At 60.3% G+C, this 13,467-nt stretch overlaps 1 protein-coding gene across 8 annotated transcripts in view; it reads right to left on the bottom strand.

Annotated features, from left to right (window-relative positions):
- ATP11A (ATPase phospholipid transporting 11A) overlaps positions 1–13,467 on the bottom strand; it is a 107,429-nt gene that overhangs the window by 34,620 nt on the left and 59,342 nt on the right. For all 8 annotated transcript variants that reach the window (XR_007131519.1, XM_047756448.1, XM_047756449.1 and 5 more), the window contains exons 6-15: positions 11,137–11,265; positions 9,473–9,576; positions 9,015–9,065; positions 8,261–8,325; positions 7,268–7,349; positions 5,701–5,851; positions 4,451–4,648; positions 3,478–3,648; positions 2,826–2,989; positions 1,120–1,191 (exon numbers count right to left, since the gene is read on the bottom strand). Coding sequence is in view for 7 of the 8 variants with exons in the window: in XM_047756448.1 (XP_047612404.1) it covers positions 1,120–1,191; positions 2,826–2,989; positions 3,478–3,648; positions 4,451–4,648; positions 5,701–5,851; positions 7,268–7,349; positions 8,261–8,325; positions 9,015–9,065; positions 9,473–9,576; positions 11,137–11,265 (1,187 nt within the window). In the remaining variant the exon portion in view is untranslated. The remainder of the gene's footprint in view (positions 1–1,119; positions 1,192–2,825; positions 2,990–3,477; positions 3,649–4,450; positions 4,649–5,700; positions 5,852–7,267; positions 7,350–8,260; positions 8,326–9,014; positions 9,066–9,472; positions 9,577–11,136; positions 11,266–13,467) is intronic.

The following is a 13,467-nucleotide window of genomic DNA, read 5'->3' as shown; positions in this document are numbered from 1 at the left end:
GATCCAGGTTTCATCCCTAGCCTCTCTCAGTGGGTTAAGGATTCGGTGTGACCCTGAGCTGTAGTGTAGGTTGCAGACGCGGCTCGGATCCCGCGTTGCTGTGGCTCTGGGGTAGGCCAGTGGTTGCAGCTCCGATTAGACTCCTAGCCTGGGAACCTCCATATGCCGCGGGAGCAGCCCAAAGAAATAGCAAAAAGACCAAAAAAAAAAAACAAACAACAAAAAAAAACCAAAAACCAAAAAATTAAAAAAAACAACTCGTTTTGAATGTCACCGGGTGACTACCCACCTCCCGCCCTGCGCCACACAGCAGGACCCTAAAGCAGAGCCTGCTGGCCGGTGGCCCCGCTGGCCCCACGCTGCCGCGAGGAGCTGGCCTCACCTCAGCAATGATGCACCTGCCTTTCCGGACAGGGAGTCACCGCCCTCCCAGGGGCCCCCAGGGCTTCGCGGGGAGCCCCGGCTGACCTTGGCCAACCTAGGACCTAGCAGCCGCTCACCACCCCCACTGCCTGGGAGTTTATTTTTCTTAAGAAAAACGTAAAATGCAGTTCCTCCGAGTCCATCACCAGCAAAGCCTAAGTCCCGTACCACCGCCCTTGCCCAGACCTGTGACTGCTTGTTGCGGTTTCTCATCCAGGAGAGACGGACAGCCCCGTCTTCCCAGGCAAGATAAGACAGGCCCTTTGTCCCTGGAACCATCAGTTTTAGCCCCGACGGGCCCTCAAGCTGATATGAGAAGTGAGACAGCCCACGTTCAACTGCTCAGCCCACAGCCACCTCTCAGTGATTCTACAGGAACCTGTGCTCTGGGAACGCGGGATCCGTGGCCACTCCTGGGGAGCGCTCACCTCTCCCCCTCAGGGCAGGTCAGAGAACGGCCCTGGGAGGGTCAGAACTACGAGAAGCTCCAACTCTCGCAGTGAAACTGTTGGCGGCTCGACCCAAGTCTGTCTGAAGGCAGGACACCAAGAGCACCTCTCACTGCCCGAGTCGAGCCCTCCAGACGTTTGAGTGACGTGCTTGGTTGCGGCCCAAAAGGGAGCAGGTGTCACGGAGGGGGCAGCGACAGAGAGCGAAGACGGCCCTCTGTCAGCACCCCCCCAGCCTCGTCCTCACCTCTCAATGCCATTGTCTCTGTTCATAAGCTCCATGTGACTGTCCTTCAGCCGCAGGTACGTGAAACCAAATCTGCGAACGGAGGACAAACCCCAGTTAACGTGGCCCCCGATGTCTCTGTTCCACAGGCTGTTTGTTCTGCACGTCGGGGAAACCAACCAGCCTCCTAAGGGGAGGCTGTAAACCGCGTTGTACAGGTGGGAAATGACAGCACTGAGTGCATCACCTTCTCAAAAAACTGCCCAAGGCCAGAGGCGCCCACCCGCCCCAGCCCGCGGCTGCCCCGCATCACGAGCCTTCTCCCCGGCGAGCGGGGGTGGCAGGCTGGGGACGCCCCCCGTCTGTGTCGACCCGCATTTGCCTCCTGAGCTGCGTGGCTGTTGAGGGCTTGGTGACGATGTCAGACGCCCTCACGTCACGGCGGAAGCTGCCGCCCAGTTCAACAGCGGTCCGCGGGGCACCTGCCCTGTGACGCCCCCGCCCCGCAGCCGCGTGGAGCTCTTGGCGCAGCCCGGCTGGGAAGGGGAGGTGGGCGTGGTGTTGGGACTTGAGGAGGGCACAGGACCGGGAGGTGGCCGTGCTGCTTCTAATGCGGCAGCCCGGGGCTGGAGGAGGCGGCGGTGGGCCGGGCGCACGGATCCACGGACCCGGCAGGACAGCGGGCTGAAGGAAAGCCCCCCGGGGGTGGCCCCCACGCCCGAGTCTGCCTTGATTTCCCAGCACCCGTCTTCCAAGAAGAGGCAGACCTCACTTTGGGAAACCTGCCCATCGACGCGTGAACCTGTGCTTTGAATAAGGGCTGCAGGGACACAACTTACACGGCCCGATGTCCCCATTCAAGCTGGTGGGGAAAATGCACAGCTGAGTCACCAACAAACACATGGTTCCAATCAGGCTAGAGGCGCCTGGCGCCCGCTCCCTGACGCTGGCGGAGAGGGAGGGCGGCGCTGTGAGTAGTTTTCAACTGGGGGACAGCTGATCTGCGGCCCCGTGTCAGTGTCGGGGTGCAGCAGAGTGACTTGGTTCTCCGTGCAGAGCTTTGCTATTCTAGGCTATTACAAGATATCGGCATAGAGCCCCGTGCCAGGCAGGAAATCCGGCACCTTCAATACTAAGCCAGGGTCGGGAACTGTGAGAATGGAAAGACACTTCCCTGACTTGAAATTACGTATCTGGAGAAAAAGCATTTTCCAAGTGTTTGCTTAAAACCCCGTGTCTTGAAGCAGAAAGAACTCCCAGGACAGAGGTGCTGAGGGAGGAGGCGGAGGGCGGGTGGGCTGGCTCGCCAGGCAAGGGAAGCGGGCTCCCAAGCCTAACCCGCTCCAGGCTGTGCGGCCTGGGGAAGCTGCCTGACATCTCTGGGCGGCAGGTCTCCAGATGGACGAGGAAGACCTGTCCTATGGGGGCTCTCAGACTGTCTGCATCTTTCGAGCCTGTGATTATCCAGAATGGCCTCTCGCTAATTCATGGCAGAAAACAGGAGGAACGCTGCCCAGGAGACAGTGATAAACACTCCGGCTGGTGGGAACAGCTGTGTCCCTCACTGCCACCAGGTGTTTAGGAGGGACCCACGTCCACTGGGATGCAGAGGAATCCATCTCCGAGCACACGGGCAGTGACCGCTCGGCCTCTGTCCCCAGGTGACACCCCAGGCAGAGGGCAGACCCAGGACGCCTCCAGGAGGGTCCACGCCGCAGCCCCCGTACCTCTGGATGCCTTCCACCAGGGCCACCTCGTCGGGCGAGGACGAGATGTACACACAGCGCTTGCCGGAGTCCGGCGACTTCCTGGGCCCGTCCACCTCATCGTCGTCCTTCACCTGGATGGTGTGGCAGAGACAGAGCGCCCGGAAAAACAGCTCCTCTCGCTCCTGAAAGTGCAGCAAACCCACAGCTCTATGGTTGCCGTACCGCTTAAGACAGAAGGGTACACAAGGCGGGAAACAGCAGCACGCGCGGTGCTGCCCCAGGGCCCGGTAGCTTCCCCTCTGGTGGTGGCAGCGGAGTCCAGGCGACTCCAGCGCAACAAGGGCAACTGCGGTCAAGACAAGGGTGGAAGCGAACTTCGGGGAGGCAGCGGCGGGTGGAAGGCAGAGGAGAGCATGGCCGGTGAGGCTTGGGTTCCCCAGGGATCCCCGAAGCCGCCCCAGGGCCGGGGGCTTCGAGACAGAGGGCACTGAGAGGGGCTGGGCTGGCGTCACCCTGCCAGGTGGGACGCCCCGTGGGGCCACAGACCACCTGCCCCTCCCCTCTGGTCTCCGGGGAAAAGTCCGGCTCTGAACAAAATCACCTGCTGCGCTGACCTGGGGCCCATCCTGTGACCCGCCCGTGGGGGTCCGCCGGGAGCGCGGCCACCTACCCGCCCGCTGGCGTCCGGGGAGGCGTCGATCATGTCCATGGCGGCGTCGGGGAGCACCTGCCCGTTGCAGACGGCGTGGGGCACGTACACGTGGCCCTCCACGCAGCACTCCCGGAACTCCATGTTGTTCTCCGTGAGGGTGCCCGTCTTGTCCGTGAAGACGTACTCCACCTGCGGACACGGCCGCTGGGAAGGGCCTCCGCGAGGGCCCCGACAGCCCACGACCGCCTTCTCCCCACGAAACGGGTTTCCCCGGCAGCACCCCCCCCCCGCCCCATGCTACTTCCCGGGGGGGGGGGGGTCCTGGGTCTGATTTAACCAAAGAACCATGGATACGGTGGCATGAACTCCCTCTGCAAGGTCGGGCAGGCCCCAAATCAGTGCCACTGAAGGGGATCCAGCCCCGAGAGACCATCGAGAGGCGTGAGAAGCACGGTACCCCTCCCCCGGCTGTCAGAGACCTGTCAGCATCGGGCCCAAGTGGGTCCACCCTCTACCCTGCTGGTCTGCTCGGGGCCGCACGGCACTGGGGCCTGTCCTCCAGGCCGAGAGCTTTGAGGGCAGCGTCCAGTCTGCCCGATGTCACCCTGCAGCAGGAGGTCGGGGCAGGGGCCTGAATTCCCTTTGGCCCCCAGACTGAAGCTCAGTCTCACTTTGTCCACCCTGGAAACGAGGGCCGGAGAGCCAGGGGCAGAGCTGTGGGCAGGCTCACGTTACCCCCCACCCTTAATTCACACCACGGAAACCCAACCCGGCACCACCTAGAAAGGCCACGCGTGAACTTGTGTGACGTGTAAACAAAAGGCGCCGCCCCCCTGTCCCATCAACAAGGTTCAGCCAGTTACAGCCTGCATCGCCAGCCACCGTGGGTGACCTGCCTGCGTGATCGTCGCGCGCCATCCAGGACCCTGGGGGCCTGCAACGGGGGGCCTCGGGGGCCAGTCCCCGAGACGACCACTCAGGAGGCACTGACCTGTCCCAGCTCTTCGTTCAGGTCCGAGGTGTTGACCAGGGGCCCCTCCCCCGTCTCCTCGTCGAACATCTCCTGGTCCCAGGTGATGAAGTAGGAGCCCAGGAACTTCTGCATCTCCACGGTGACGTACATGGACACGGGGATGATGTAGTTGAAGAGGACCATGAAGGCCAGGAAGTCCGTGAACGCTCGGAGAAACTGAGAGACGCGGCGTGAGCCCGGGCTGCCCGCCCGCGTCGCTGAGGCCAGACCCTCGGGCCAGCCCCAGCCGGCTCACAGGCGCCGCTCGACACCCGCGCTTCAGGCCCAAAGCGGAGGACTGGCCAGGCAGCGCTGGCCATCGGCCTTCTCGCCTGCACCCGCCCCAGCACCTGCCAAATGGGGGATCAGGTCTCCCGTGGGCGGCGGTGGGGGGGGGGGTGGAGTGTGTGTCTCAATCCCGAGGGGGCAGGGCGCGCTCCTCTGGGGTCCTACTCCCGGGGAGGGGGGCAGGTCTCACTCCTGGCGGGGGGTAACCTCTTCTGTGGGGTCTCACTCCCCGGGGGGGGCGGGGGTTGCCCCTCCAGCAGGAGCCCGAGGGATTGTAGGCACAGTGATCCATCCCAAGTTCCCTGGAGATGCTGACGACGACCAGACTTAGGGGTCTCTACAGACGACTCTCCTGTACACTTCGGTCCTATTTCTGAGCTACCTCGCTGCGCGGGAGGCAGGACTGAGCACAGAAAGAAGTAGGAGCCCAGGTGGGGGTTGCACACAGCTCAGGGCACTCGGGGGGCCCAGCCAAGGAACCCTTCTCCTTCAAGCAGAGGAGGCTGAACCTGTTACTTTAACCCACTGGTTTGGGGAAAAATATGAGCCACTGAGCCACAATTCCCTTGAGTAAAAGCGGAACCCATTCTTACTGGAATTTCTGTGAGAGGTTTTCTCGTCTGTTGCCCTAAGCAGGGACCACAGGTCGCATAGTCTCTGTTAAGCATCCTGGGCTCCTCTGACAGAGGCCACTGCACTGGGTTCTGGTAACGCTGGAAACCTTTAGGTGGGCGCGCCCTCAGGCGCTTAGGATGGAAATGGGTACCTTCCCAGCCTCCAATACTCGGAACCCACAGAGGGCGGAGCCACCAGCGCGGGGGCGGGGCTTCCCGCACCACGAGACCGCATCCCCCCCAGACGCCACCGCCGCCACCACGGGCTCCCGGCATCTCCACGGCGACGGCGCGGCGCCGCGGCCCTTGGAGGGTCGGGGTCCCTACCAGGTTCCGCTGCCGCTCTGCCTCCGTCTTCCGGTTGTACCAGGGTTCGTCCTGGAAAGGCTCGCTCTGCCAGGCGTACTTGAGGGCCGTGTTGATCAGCGCCTTGCTGACGAGGATGCACAGGTACACGACGAGGAACGCGTTCATGGACCTGAAACGCGGACGGACGGCCGTGGCTGCCCTCCCGCGCCCCGCGGGAGCCCCCGCCGCCCGCCGCCTTCCTCCGGCGCTGGGCCGTGTGCGTGCGGACCGACGGACAGACAGGAGCAGCCCAGCGGCCAGCCCTCACATAAAAGAAACCGCCCGCCCGCCTCCGAGGGCACTGTGGGCAGCGGGGTGGCGCTCCGGAGCCAGCAGGGAAAGGGCAGGAGGAGGGGATGCACGCTGCCCAGCGGCGCCTGCAGGGTCGAGGCGTCTCAATTCCAACGCCCAGACATCAACCTCGTCTACCGAGAAGCATCAGTCCCTGAGTTCCAAATCCGGAAACTACCATCACAGAGGGGGGACGAGGAGGAGGCGGAGGGAGGAGGGAGGGGAGGAGGGGGCGGCCGGTGCAGGAAAAACGCTGAATCCCTCGCACCGGTGTCTTAGGGATCCTATGAAGACGGTCTGACTTTGCAGTATCTGCTTCTGAAACCGATTTCTCAGGCAGACACCCGGAAATTCAGCACCCTTCGGGAACAAGAAGCAACCCTCTGATTTCCACAGGCAGGGTCACGTTTGGAGGCAGCTCAGCAGGAGCAGGTGGAAGAGGCCCCAGCAGCGCACCCCCCCCCCCCGCCCCACTTAGGGAGCCCTGAGCTCTTTCCTGAGCAATGGCTGTACACCCAGCATCCAGCACACGCCAAGGATGCGCCTCAAGAGGCAAAGGAGTTCCCGTCGTGGCACAGTGGTTGACGAATCCGACTAGGAACCATGAGGTTGCGGGTTCGATCCCTGCCCTTGCTCAGTGGGTTAACGGTCCGGCACTGCTGTGAGCTGTGGTGTAGGTTGCAGACGCGGCTCAGATCCCTCATTGCTGTGGCTCTGGCGTAGGCCGGTGGCTCCAGCTCTGATTCGACCCCGAGCCTGGGAACCTCCATATGCCGCGGGAGCGGCCCAAGAAATAGCAAAAAGACAAAAAAAAAAAAGAGGCAAAGAAGATTCCGAGCCCTGTTTTCTCACAAATCTAAGGCTGCCCGTGACATATCACCAAAAGGATTTCACCGTTTCGTGAAAAGAAGAGTCCGGGCCCTCTGCTGACACTTTCCTCAGTGAAGCCACATCCAAAGAGGGACCAGGTTTTGATTTTCTCACGAAACGGGGCAGGAGCTGTTGGGCGTCCACCCGACGCTGAACCAGGACCCTGGGCGCCCACGCGAGGGAGCCTTCGGAAGTGGGGCTGGGGGAGGTGTGGCCGTTTGCGACCCCCGCGGAACGAGGCAGGCAACCAAGACCTGCGTGCCCGGCTCCACTGCCTGCCAGACGCCAGCAAGGAGCCGTCGGGCAGACCGCGGGGGAAAGGATTTCACGTCCAGGGTGGCCTGCGGCGCTGGGAGGCCCTCGGGAGGACGGGCGGGGCGCTTACTTTTCCACGGCGGAGCGCTTCTGCGATTTCGACTGGTAGTTGAGGGCCATCTTGGTCTCCATGCCCGTGTAAACGGCGACGCCTACGGAGGAGCGCGGCGGTGAGGAGAGTGACAAGCTGCCCGCCCCGCCGGGTGGGGCCCGCGCGGCTACGGCAGAAAGGACGCTTTGCACAGAACAAAGCACGCTTTAAATTTCCTAGGAAAGCTGGCTGTCCAAAAGAGTCACAAAGATTTCAGACGGAAGAAACGCCTTTTTTTCCTGCAAAGAGAGAGCTCTGCACTTTTTCTTTGAAGTCAGACTTTAAGGTCAGTTCAGATTGTGGGTTTGCCAACAATGAGACACAGGTGTATGTTTATAAGCTGTTTCAATCAAAACATAAAAATGAGCCCACCAGAAATGGGAGATACTGGCAACAAAATAGAGCCGTTAAAAGAAAATTTCTGGAGTTCCCGTCGTGGCGCAGCGGTCAACAAATCCGACGAGGAACCATGAGGTTGCGGGTTCCGTCCCTGCCCTTGCTCAGTGGGTTAAGGATCCGGAGTTGCCATGAGCTGTGGTGTAGGTCACAGACGAGGCTCGGATCCCGCGTTGCTGTGGCTCTGGTGTAGGCCAGCAGCTACAGCTCCCATTGGACTCCTAGCCTGGGAACCTCCATATGCCGCGGGAGCGGCCCAAGAAATGCCAAAAAAAGAAGAAAAGAAAAGAAAAGAAAATTTCTGCAGAATTACAGTGTGTGAATTCTTCCAAGGATGCAACTCTGTGTTTGTATTAAAAACCACAGGCACTGCACATGCAAGCAATATCGTCAGATGCCACTGCTCTGTAAAACTGACTGCGTGTTGATGCTGGTTTTCTTACTGAGGCGAAATGAAGGCTGCCATAAAATCCACAACACCTCAAAGCGCGTTCATGGTACCTCTATGGATTTTGACTGTTTAAAGGGTCTGGTTTTAGAAGGCATTATTAGTAATTCACTAATTAAAACATTTACCAAAGATTTTCTCGGTGTTCTTTAGCGTGGCTCCTCTAAGAAGCAAGTTTTCCGATCCTAGTGGCCTGCAAAGATAAGGATGACCAGAAACAGGGCAACGGAGAAGCAGGTCGGCGTCGCGAAAGGCGACACGGCACTGGCTCAGCACGCTGCTCACTCGAGGAACCTCTCCCAGAGTGGGTCCGCTCGTGTCTATACCGTGAAGGCTCACGTCTGGACCGTGAAGGCCTTGTCTACACCACGAAGGCTCGTGTCTCAACCACGAAGGCCTGTGTCTGGACTGTAAGGCTCATGTCTACACCATGAAAGCCTGTATCTACACCGGGAAGGCGCATGTCTGGACTGTGAAGGCTGGTGCCTGCACTGCAAGGCCAGCCGGTGGACGTGGGCCCTGGGAGGCCAAGACCGCGTCCCCAAGACCCCAAGCACAAGCACGTCCACGCAGCCCAACAACGGCCCTCGCGTCGGAGGCCTTTCACCTCCACGGCTGCAGAGGCTGTGAGCCACGAGAAGCCCTCCTAAGGGGAGCGCCCCCTGCTCTGCCCGCTGGGCGCAGGCCCTCTGCAGACCCGGGCAGGACCATCTCCAGAGTGCCAAGGTGAACCCAGACAGGGGCACGAGAGAGGCCAGAAAAGGGAGCGGAACCCGAGCTTCGGTCACGTCCTCCACCCTGGACACCGCGCAGGACGGCAACCTCCCACCCGGGCAAGAACCCGCTTTCCTCTCCCGTGTCCAGACCCGCAGGCATCCTCACCTCACCACGGGGTCGTTCAGATCGTTGTAAACGTTTATGCGGCCGACGAACCTGGGAACAGGAGGGACAGCTTGGGGGGACCCGAGTCCCCGGCTCCGCGCCCCCCCCCCGCCCCCGCGAGCCTTCTCTGGCCGCGCAGGCCTGGGGGCCCGACCCCCTCACTTTCGGGGCTCGTGAGGCCACACCTTAAACCTCTTCCTGACAACCCATTCCTCCAAAGACAGAAATTAATCGTCTTCAGTGAACTTAGTTCCATTACACCTTTTCAGAGTCGTATCACGAGCGGCACGCTGCTCTGTCACTGGGCCGTGAACACGCGGGACCAAGGTCCCGCTGGTCAGTTCTCTTCCAGCCGCGGTTTCCAGTCTCCTGGCAAACGGCCAGGTGCCAGGCAGGCGGCGGGGGGCTCAGGACCACAGGAGAGGGGACGGGGCTGGGGGGGGCGGGGGTCTGCTTACTTGTAGAGGTCGGGCTGGGGCTGCTCGCACTCGATGGTGGCGTGCAGGCCGTCTATGTCTTGCTCCGAGTGGAAACCCTTTGTGTCTTGAACTGCGTAATGGGTCTGCGGGTTGACAAGACCGTGAACTTGCAAAGCCAGCCGCAGGTGCCCCCAGCGTGGGCAGCCCCACCGTGCACGCTGTTGTGCCTATAAATGAGCCCCTTACAGAGCCTGGGTATCAGGTGAGACAAGACGGACAAGCCAGAGGCTGCAAGCGTGAGGAGGTGACGGCACTCAGGGTCCCGCCGGCAATCCCAGGTCCGCCACGTGCCAGGAAACTCGCCCACCCCTCACCCGGCATCCTCCGCCTGACGCGAACACGCCAAGCACTGGACACTGATTCATCCGTCAGTGTGGCTCTCGGTCAGGAAGCAAATTCAGGAGCTAAAATGCTCCTTTTGGGGGCTCCCTGGTGGCCTAACAGTTAAGGATCTGGTAGTGTTGCTTCATGGCTTGGATCCCTGCTGTGGGGCGGGTTCAATTCCTGGCCCAGGCATTTCCGCAAAGAAAAATATTCCTTTTTTTAAAATCCAATGCCCTGTTGTTTCCTGAGAACGAGGCAAGCCACCCTCGCCCCAGGGCTCCATAACCCGAATGGGCCTCAGGGCCCCCAGAGGCCTCACAGGCAAAGGCCACCCCCACCCCGGCCGAGTCTGAGGCCGAGGGCTGAAGTGATGCCTCTGTGAGCCCCACAGCTACACCCCTGTGGCCGCTGTGCCTGAGGCCCACCTCCCGCGAGGCTCCACAGAGAAACCGGGCAGTAAACGCCGATCCCCCCCCAACCACCCCCGGGGCCTAGACAACGATGCCTAGAATTATCCACAAGGGATTAGCGGAGCCTTTCGTGCTTCTCACAGGAAACCCCGCCTTCCCACTGCCTCTAGGCACAGACAGTGTCCAAGGCCCGTCAGAGCCGCCCTCCACGAGCCAGGCCCTCCACAGAGCCGGGCTCACTCCTAAGCCCCCGGGAAGCCTCCAGGTTCTTAAAACAATGAAAGCCTTAAAACGAACACTAACTAATGTGTCTCTGCTTTTGTGATCGTTAATTATAGTTTCGCAGCATCAGCTGCTGATAAAGAATTGTGTACTGAGTGTGAGAAAGTAGCCACGCTTGAGATATTTTAACAAAAAGGCACTCGCTGAAGTAACAGTCAGGCAAAATCTAGACTCACTTTTTACACAATTCCAGTCTAGTAAAATCACTAATTTTGACTAGTAAAAGGGTAACCTGAAAACTCAAAAAACCAGGAGTTCCCGCTGTGGAGCAGCGGGTTAGGGATGTGGCATATCTGCAGCTGTGGTGCAGGTTGCATCTGTGGCTCGGATTCCTTCCATAGGCCGTGGAGGTGCAGCCGTAAAAAAAAAAAAAAAAAACCAAATTCAAACAGTCTATTCCTTACATGCTTAACCTGGCACCGGGCTAAACGGCAGAGCCTCACGCGTCACGCGTCACGGCTGCTGTTAACCCGAGAGGCTGCTCCGTAGGGGCAGTGGAGGGGGTCCAGGGGGACAGTGGGAAACGGGAGAAGCAAACCCAGACACCTGGAGCCCCGGGAGCATGGCGGGGGGCGGGAGCGGGGTGCAGGGTGGCCCCGAGGGCCGCGGACGGTGGGCATGTGTCACCTTGTGACTGGATTCCCCATCCAGGCTGGCCGTGGTCACGTGGCAGGTGCCGTCCGCGCGGCTGCTGGACAGGAAGATCAGGTCACAGGGGAAGGTCTCGTCCTCTTTGACCATGACGACGTCACCGACCTGCAGGACAGACATCGCCGGGAACTGGAACCGGCCTCCCGAGCAGCTCCCGGCCGCCCGCAGCCGCGCTCGGCAGCCCGGGGACCTCTGCGCGTCCCTCGCAGGAAGGGATGTGGCTGTCGGCGCCCCTCTGAGCAGGGCCGTTTCCCAGGCCTTCGGGCCAGACCCGGGAAAGTCCAGTGAGGTTTTCCCACCAGCCTGGGACCCGCGACACTTCAGAGTGGCCGCGACAGAACGATCCCCGATGAGCCACCGACGAACACCCGTAATGGGACTGCCCTTGATTCGGCCAAGCAGGAGTTCAAGTCTGAGGATTTTCCCCAAGGAAAGCCTCTGAGAAAGGAGGCCCTCTGGTCAGTGCGACACTGGACGGTGTTGGGAAGGTAAATGGCCATCTAGCCCCACGAATCGGGTGACGAGCTGGCGGTCACAGTCCTTCCAACAGCTGGACGGCCTTGCTGCTGCTCAAGAGGGGCTCCCAGAACCGGCGCTTTGCCAGGCTTTGTCCCAGGTGGGTCCCTATCCCCTGGAACTCGGGGGCCCAGCTCACACCCGTGTCTGGGGACTTTAAAACCGGAGGCAACACGCCCCAAAGGGACCGATGGGTTGGATCTCTGCACCTCGACGAGCTTATTCTGAACTTTACGTGGAAAGGCCTGGGCCCTGGCACGGCCGGCAGGGCGAGGGAAGGTCGCCGGCCGGGGGCTCCTGCGGCGTGGCGGCTGTGAGGACTCCGAGGTCCCGCGTGCTCCCACAGAGGACTGGCACAGACCACTGCCAGAGAGCAGAGAACCCGGAAACGGACCCCCGGGAAATGCTCGGCTGACTTTGGACAAAGGTGTGAAACCAGCTCAACGCAGGAGGGAGCCTCTGCGGCAGACGAGCTTGGAGGGTGAGAGACGCCGTCACCGAAACGTCACTCCTCACATAAGACCTGACACGAAGGGGATTGGGAACTTAAACGCAAACACAAAACCATGACACTCTCAGGGAAAAAAATCTTTGGACTCCAGGGCTTGGCAAAAAGTTCTTAACCTTGACACTGAAAGCCTCGTCTATAAACAGAAAAATCAGTAAGTGGGACTTCACCCGAATGACATCTTGTGCTTTGTGAAACACCGCACTGAAGCACTGCCGACAAAGGCCTAGTATCAGAATATGTGCGCCCTCAACATTCGGCAGAAAAAAACCCCTCAATAATCCGAGTAGGAAGTGGGTGAAAGCCACGAAGGGACGTTTCAGGGAAGAGGGCGTCCTGATGGCAGACAAGCTCAAGCTGAGAAGTTCAAAGGCCCCTGGGGAAATGCGCATTTAAACCCCATGGCGGAGTCCCCGTCCTGGCTCAGTGGTAACGAACCCGACTGGCATCCATGAGGACGCGGGTTCGATCCCTGGCCTCGCTCCGAGGGTTAAGGATCCGGTGCTGCCCTGAGCTGTGGTGGAGGTGGCAGATGCAGCTCAGATCCCGCGTGGCTGTGGCTGTGGTGTAGGCCGGCGGCTGCAGCTCCAACTCGACCCCTGGCCTGGGAACCTCCATGTGCTTTGGGGGAAAAAAAACCACGGAGACGCAGAAGAAGCAGGGACAGCCCTGCAGGCTGGCGGGAGCCGAGAAGCGGGGCTCAGACGCGTCGCGGGAGGGAACCCAAAACGGTGCCGACGCTCCGGGAAATGGCCTGGCTGCTCCTCTAACAACTGAAAATGGATTTAGTATATGACCCAGCAGTTGAACCCTTGAGTTTTTATGCCAGAGAAATGGAAACTATGTTCATACAAAAACCTACATGAAATTCTTCCCAGCAGCTTTGTTCATAAAAACCCCAGACTGCAAACACCTTGACCTCCTTCGCTGCTCCGCCCCACGGGCACTGCACGAACGAAGGCACCCAGATGCCCAGACCTGGGTTACGGGAATCGGGCTGCACGCGGGAGCCCGTCGCTGTACCAGTGCATCCATGGAAGCACACGTCCTGGAGGCGACCAGTCACAGGCTCCTCTCCTACCAGCCTCGTGCAGCCTGCTCTTTCTTGTCGTCTCACAGAGTCCATTAAAACCCTCTCGGGTAAAACAGGCTGGATACACAGCAGACGTGCAAGATCAATGCGTTAGAACGCAATTTTCCGCTGGTGGGTACTGTTCGTGTCTGCGTTTTTGAAGAGATGCTTATTCAAAGTATGGAAGGCTTCATAAAGGAAAGACAGTCGA

Source organism: Phacochoerus africanus, chromosome 13, assembly GCF_016906955.1.
Source record: "Phacochoerus africanus isolate WHEZ1 chromosome 13, ROS_Pafr_v1, whole genome shotgun sequence".
Classification (NCBI taxonomy): Eukaryota; Metazoa; Chordata; class Mammalia; order Artiodactyla; family Suidae; genus Phacochoerus; species Phacochoerus africanus.
Note: the sequence above shows the minus strand (reverse complement) of the source record. Positions and strands in the feature narration are given on the sequence as shown.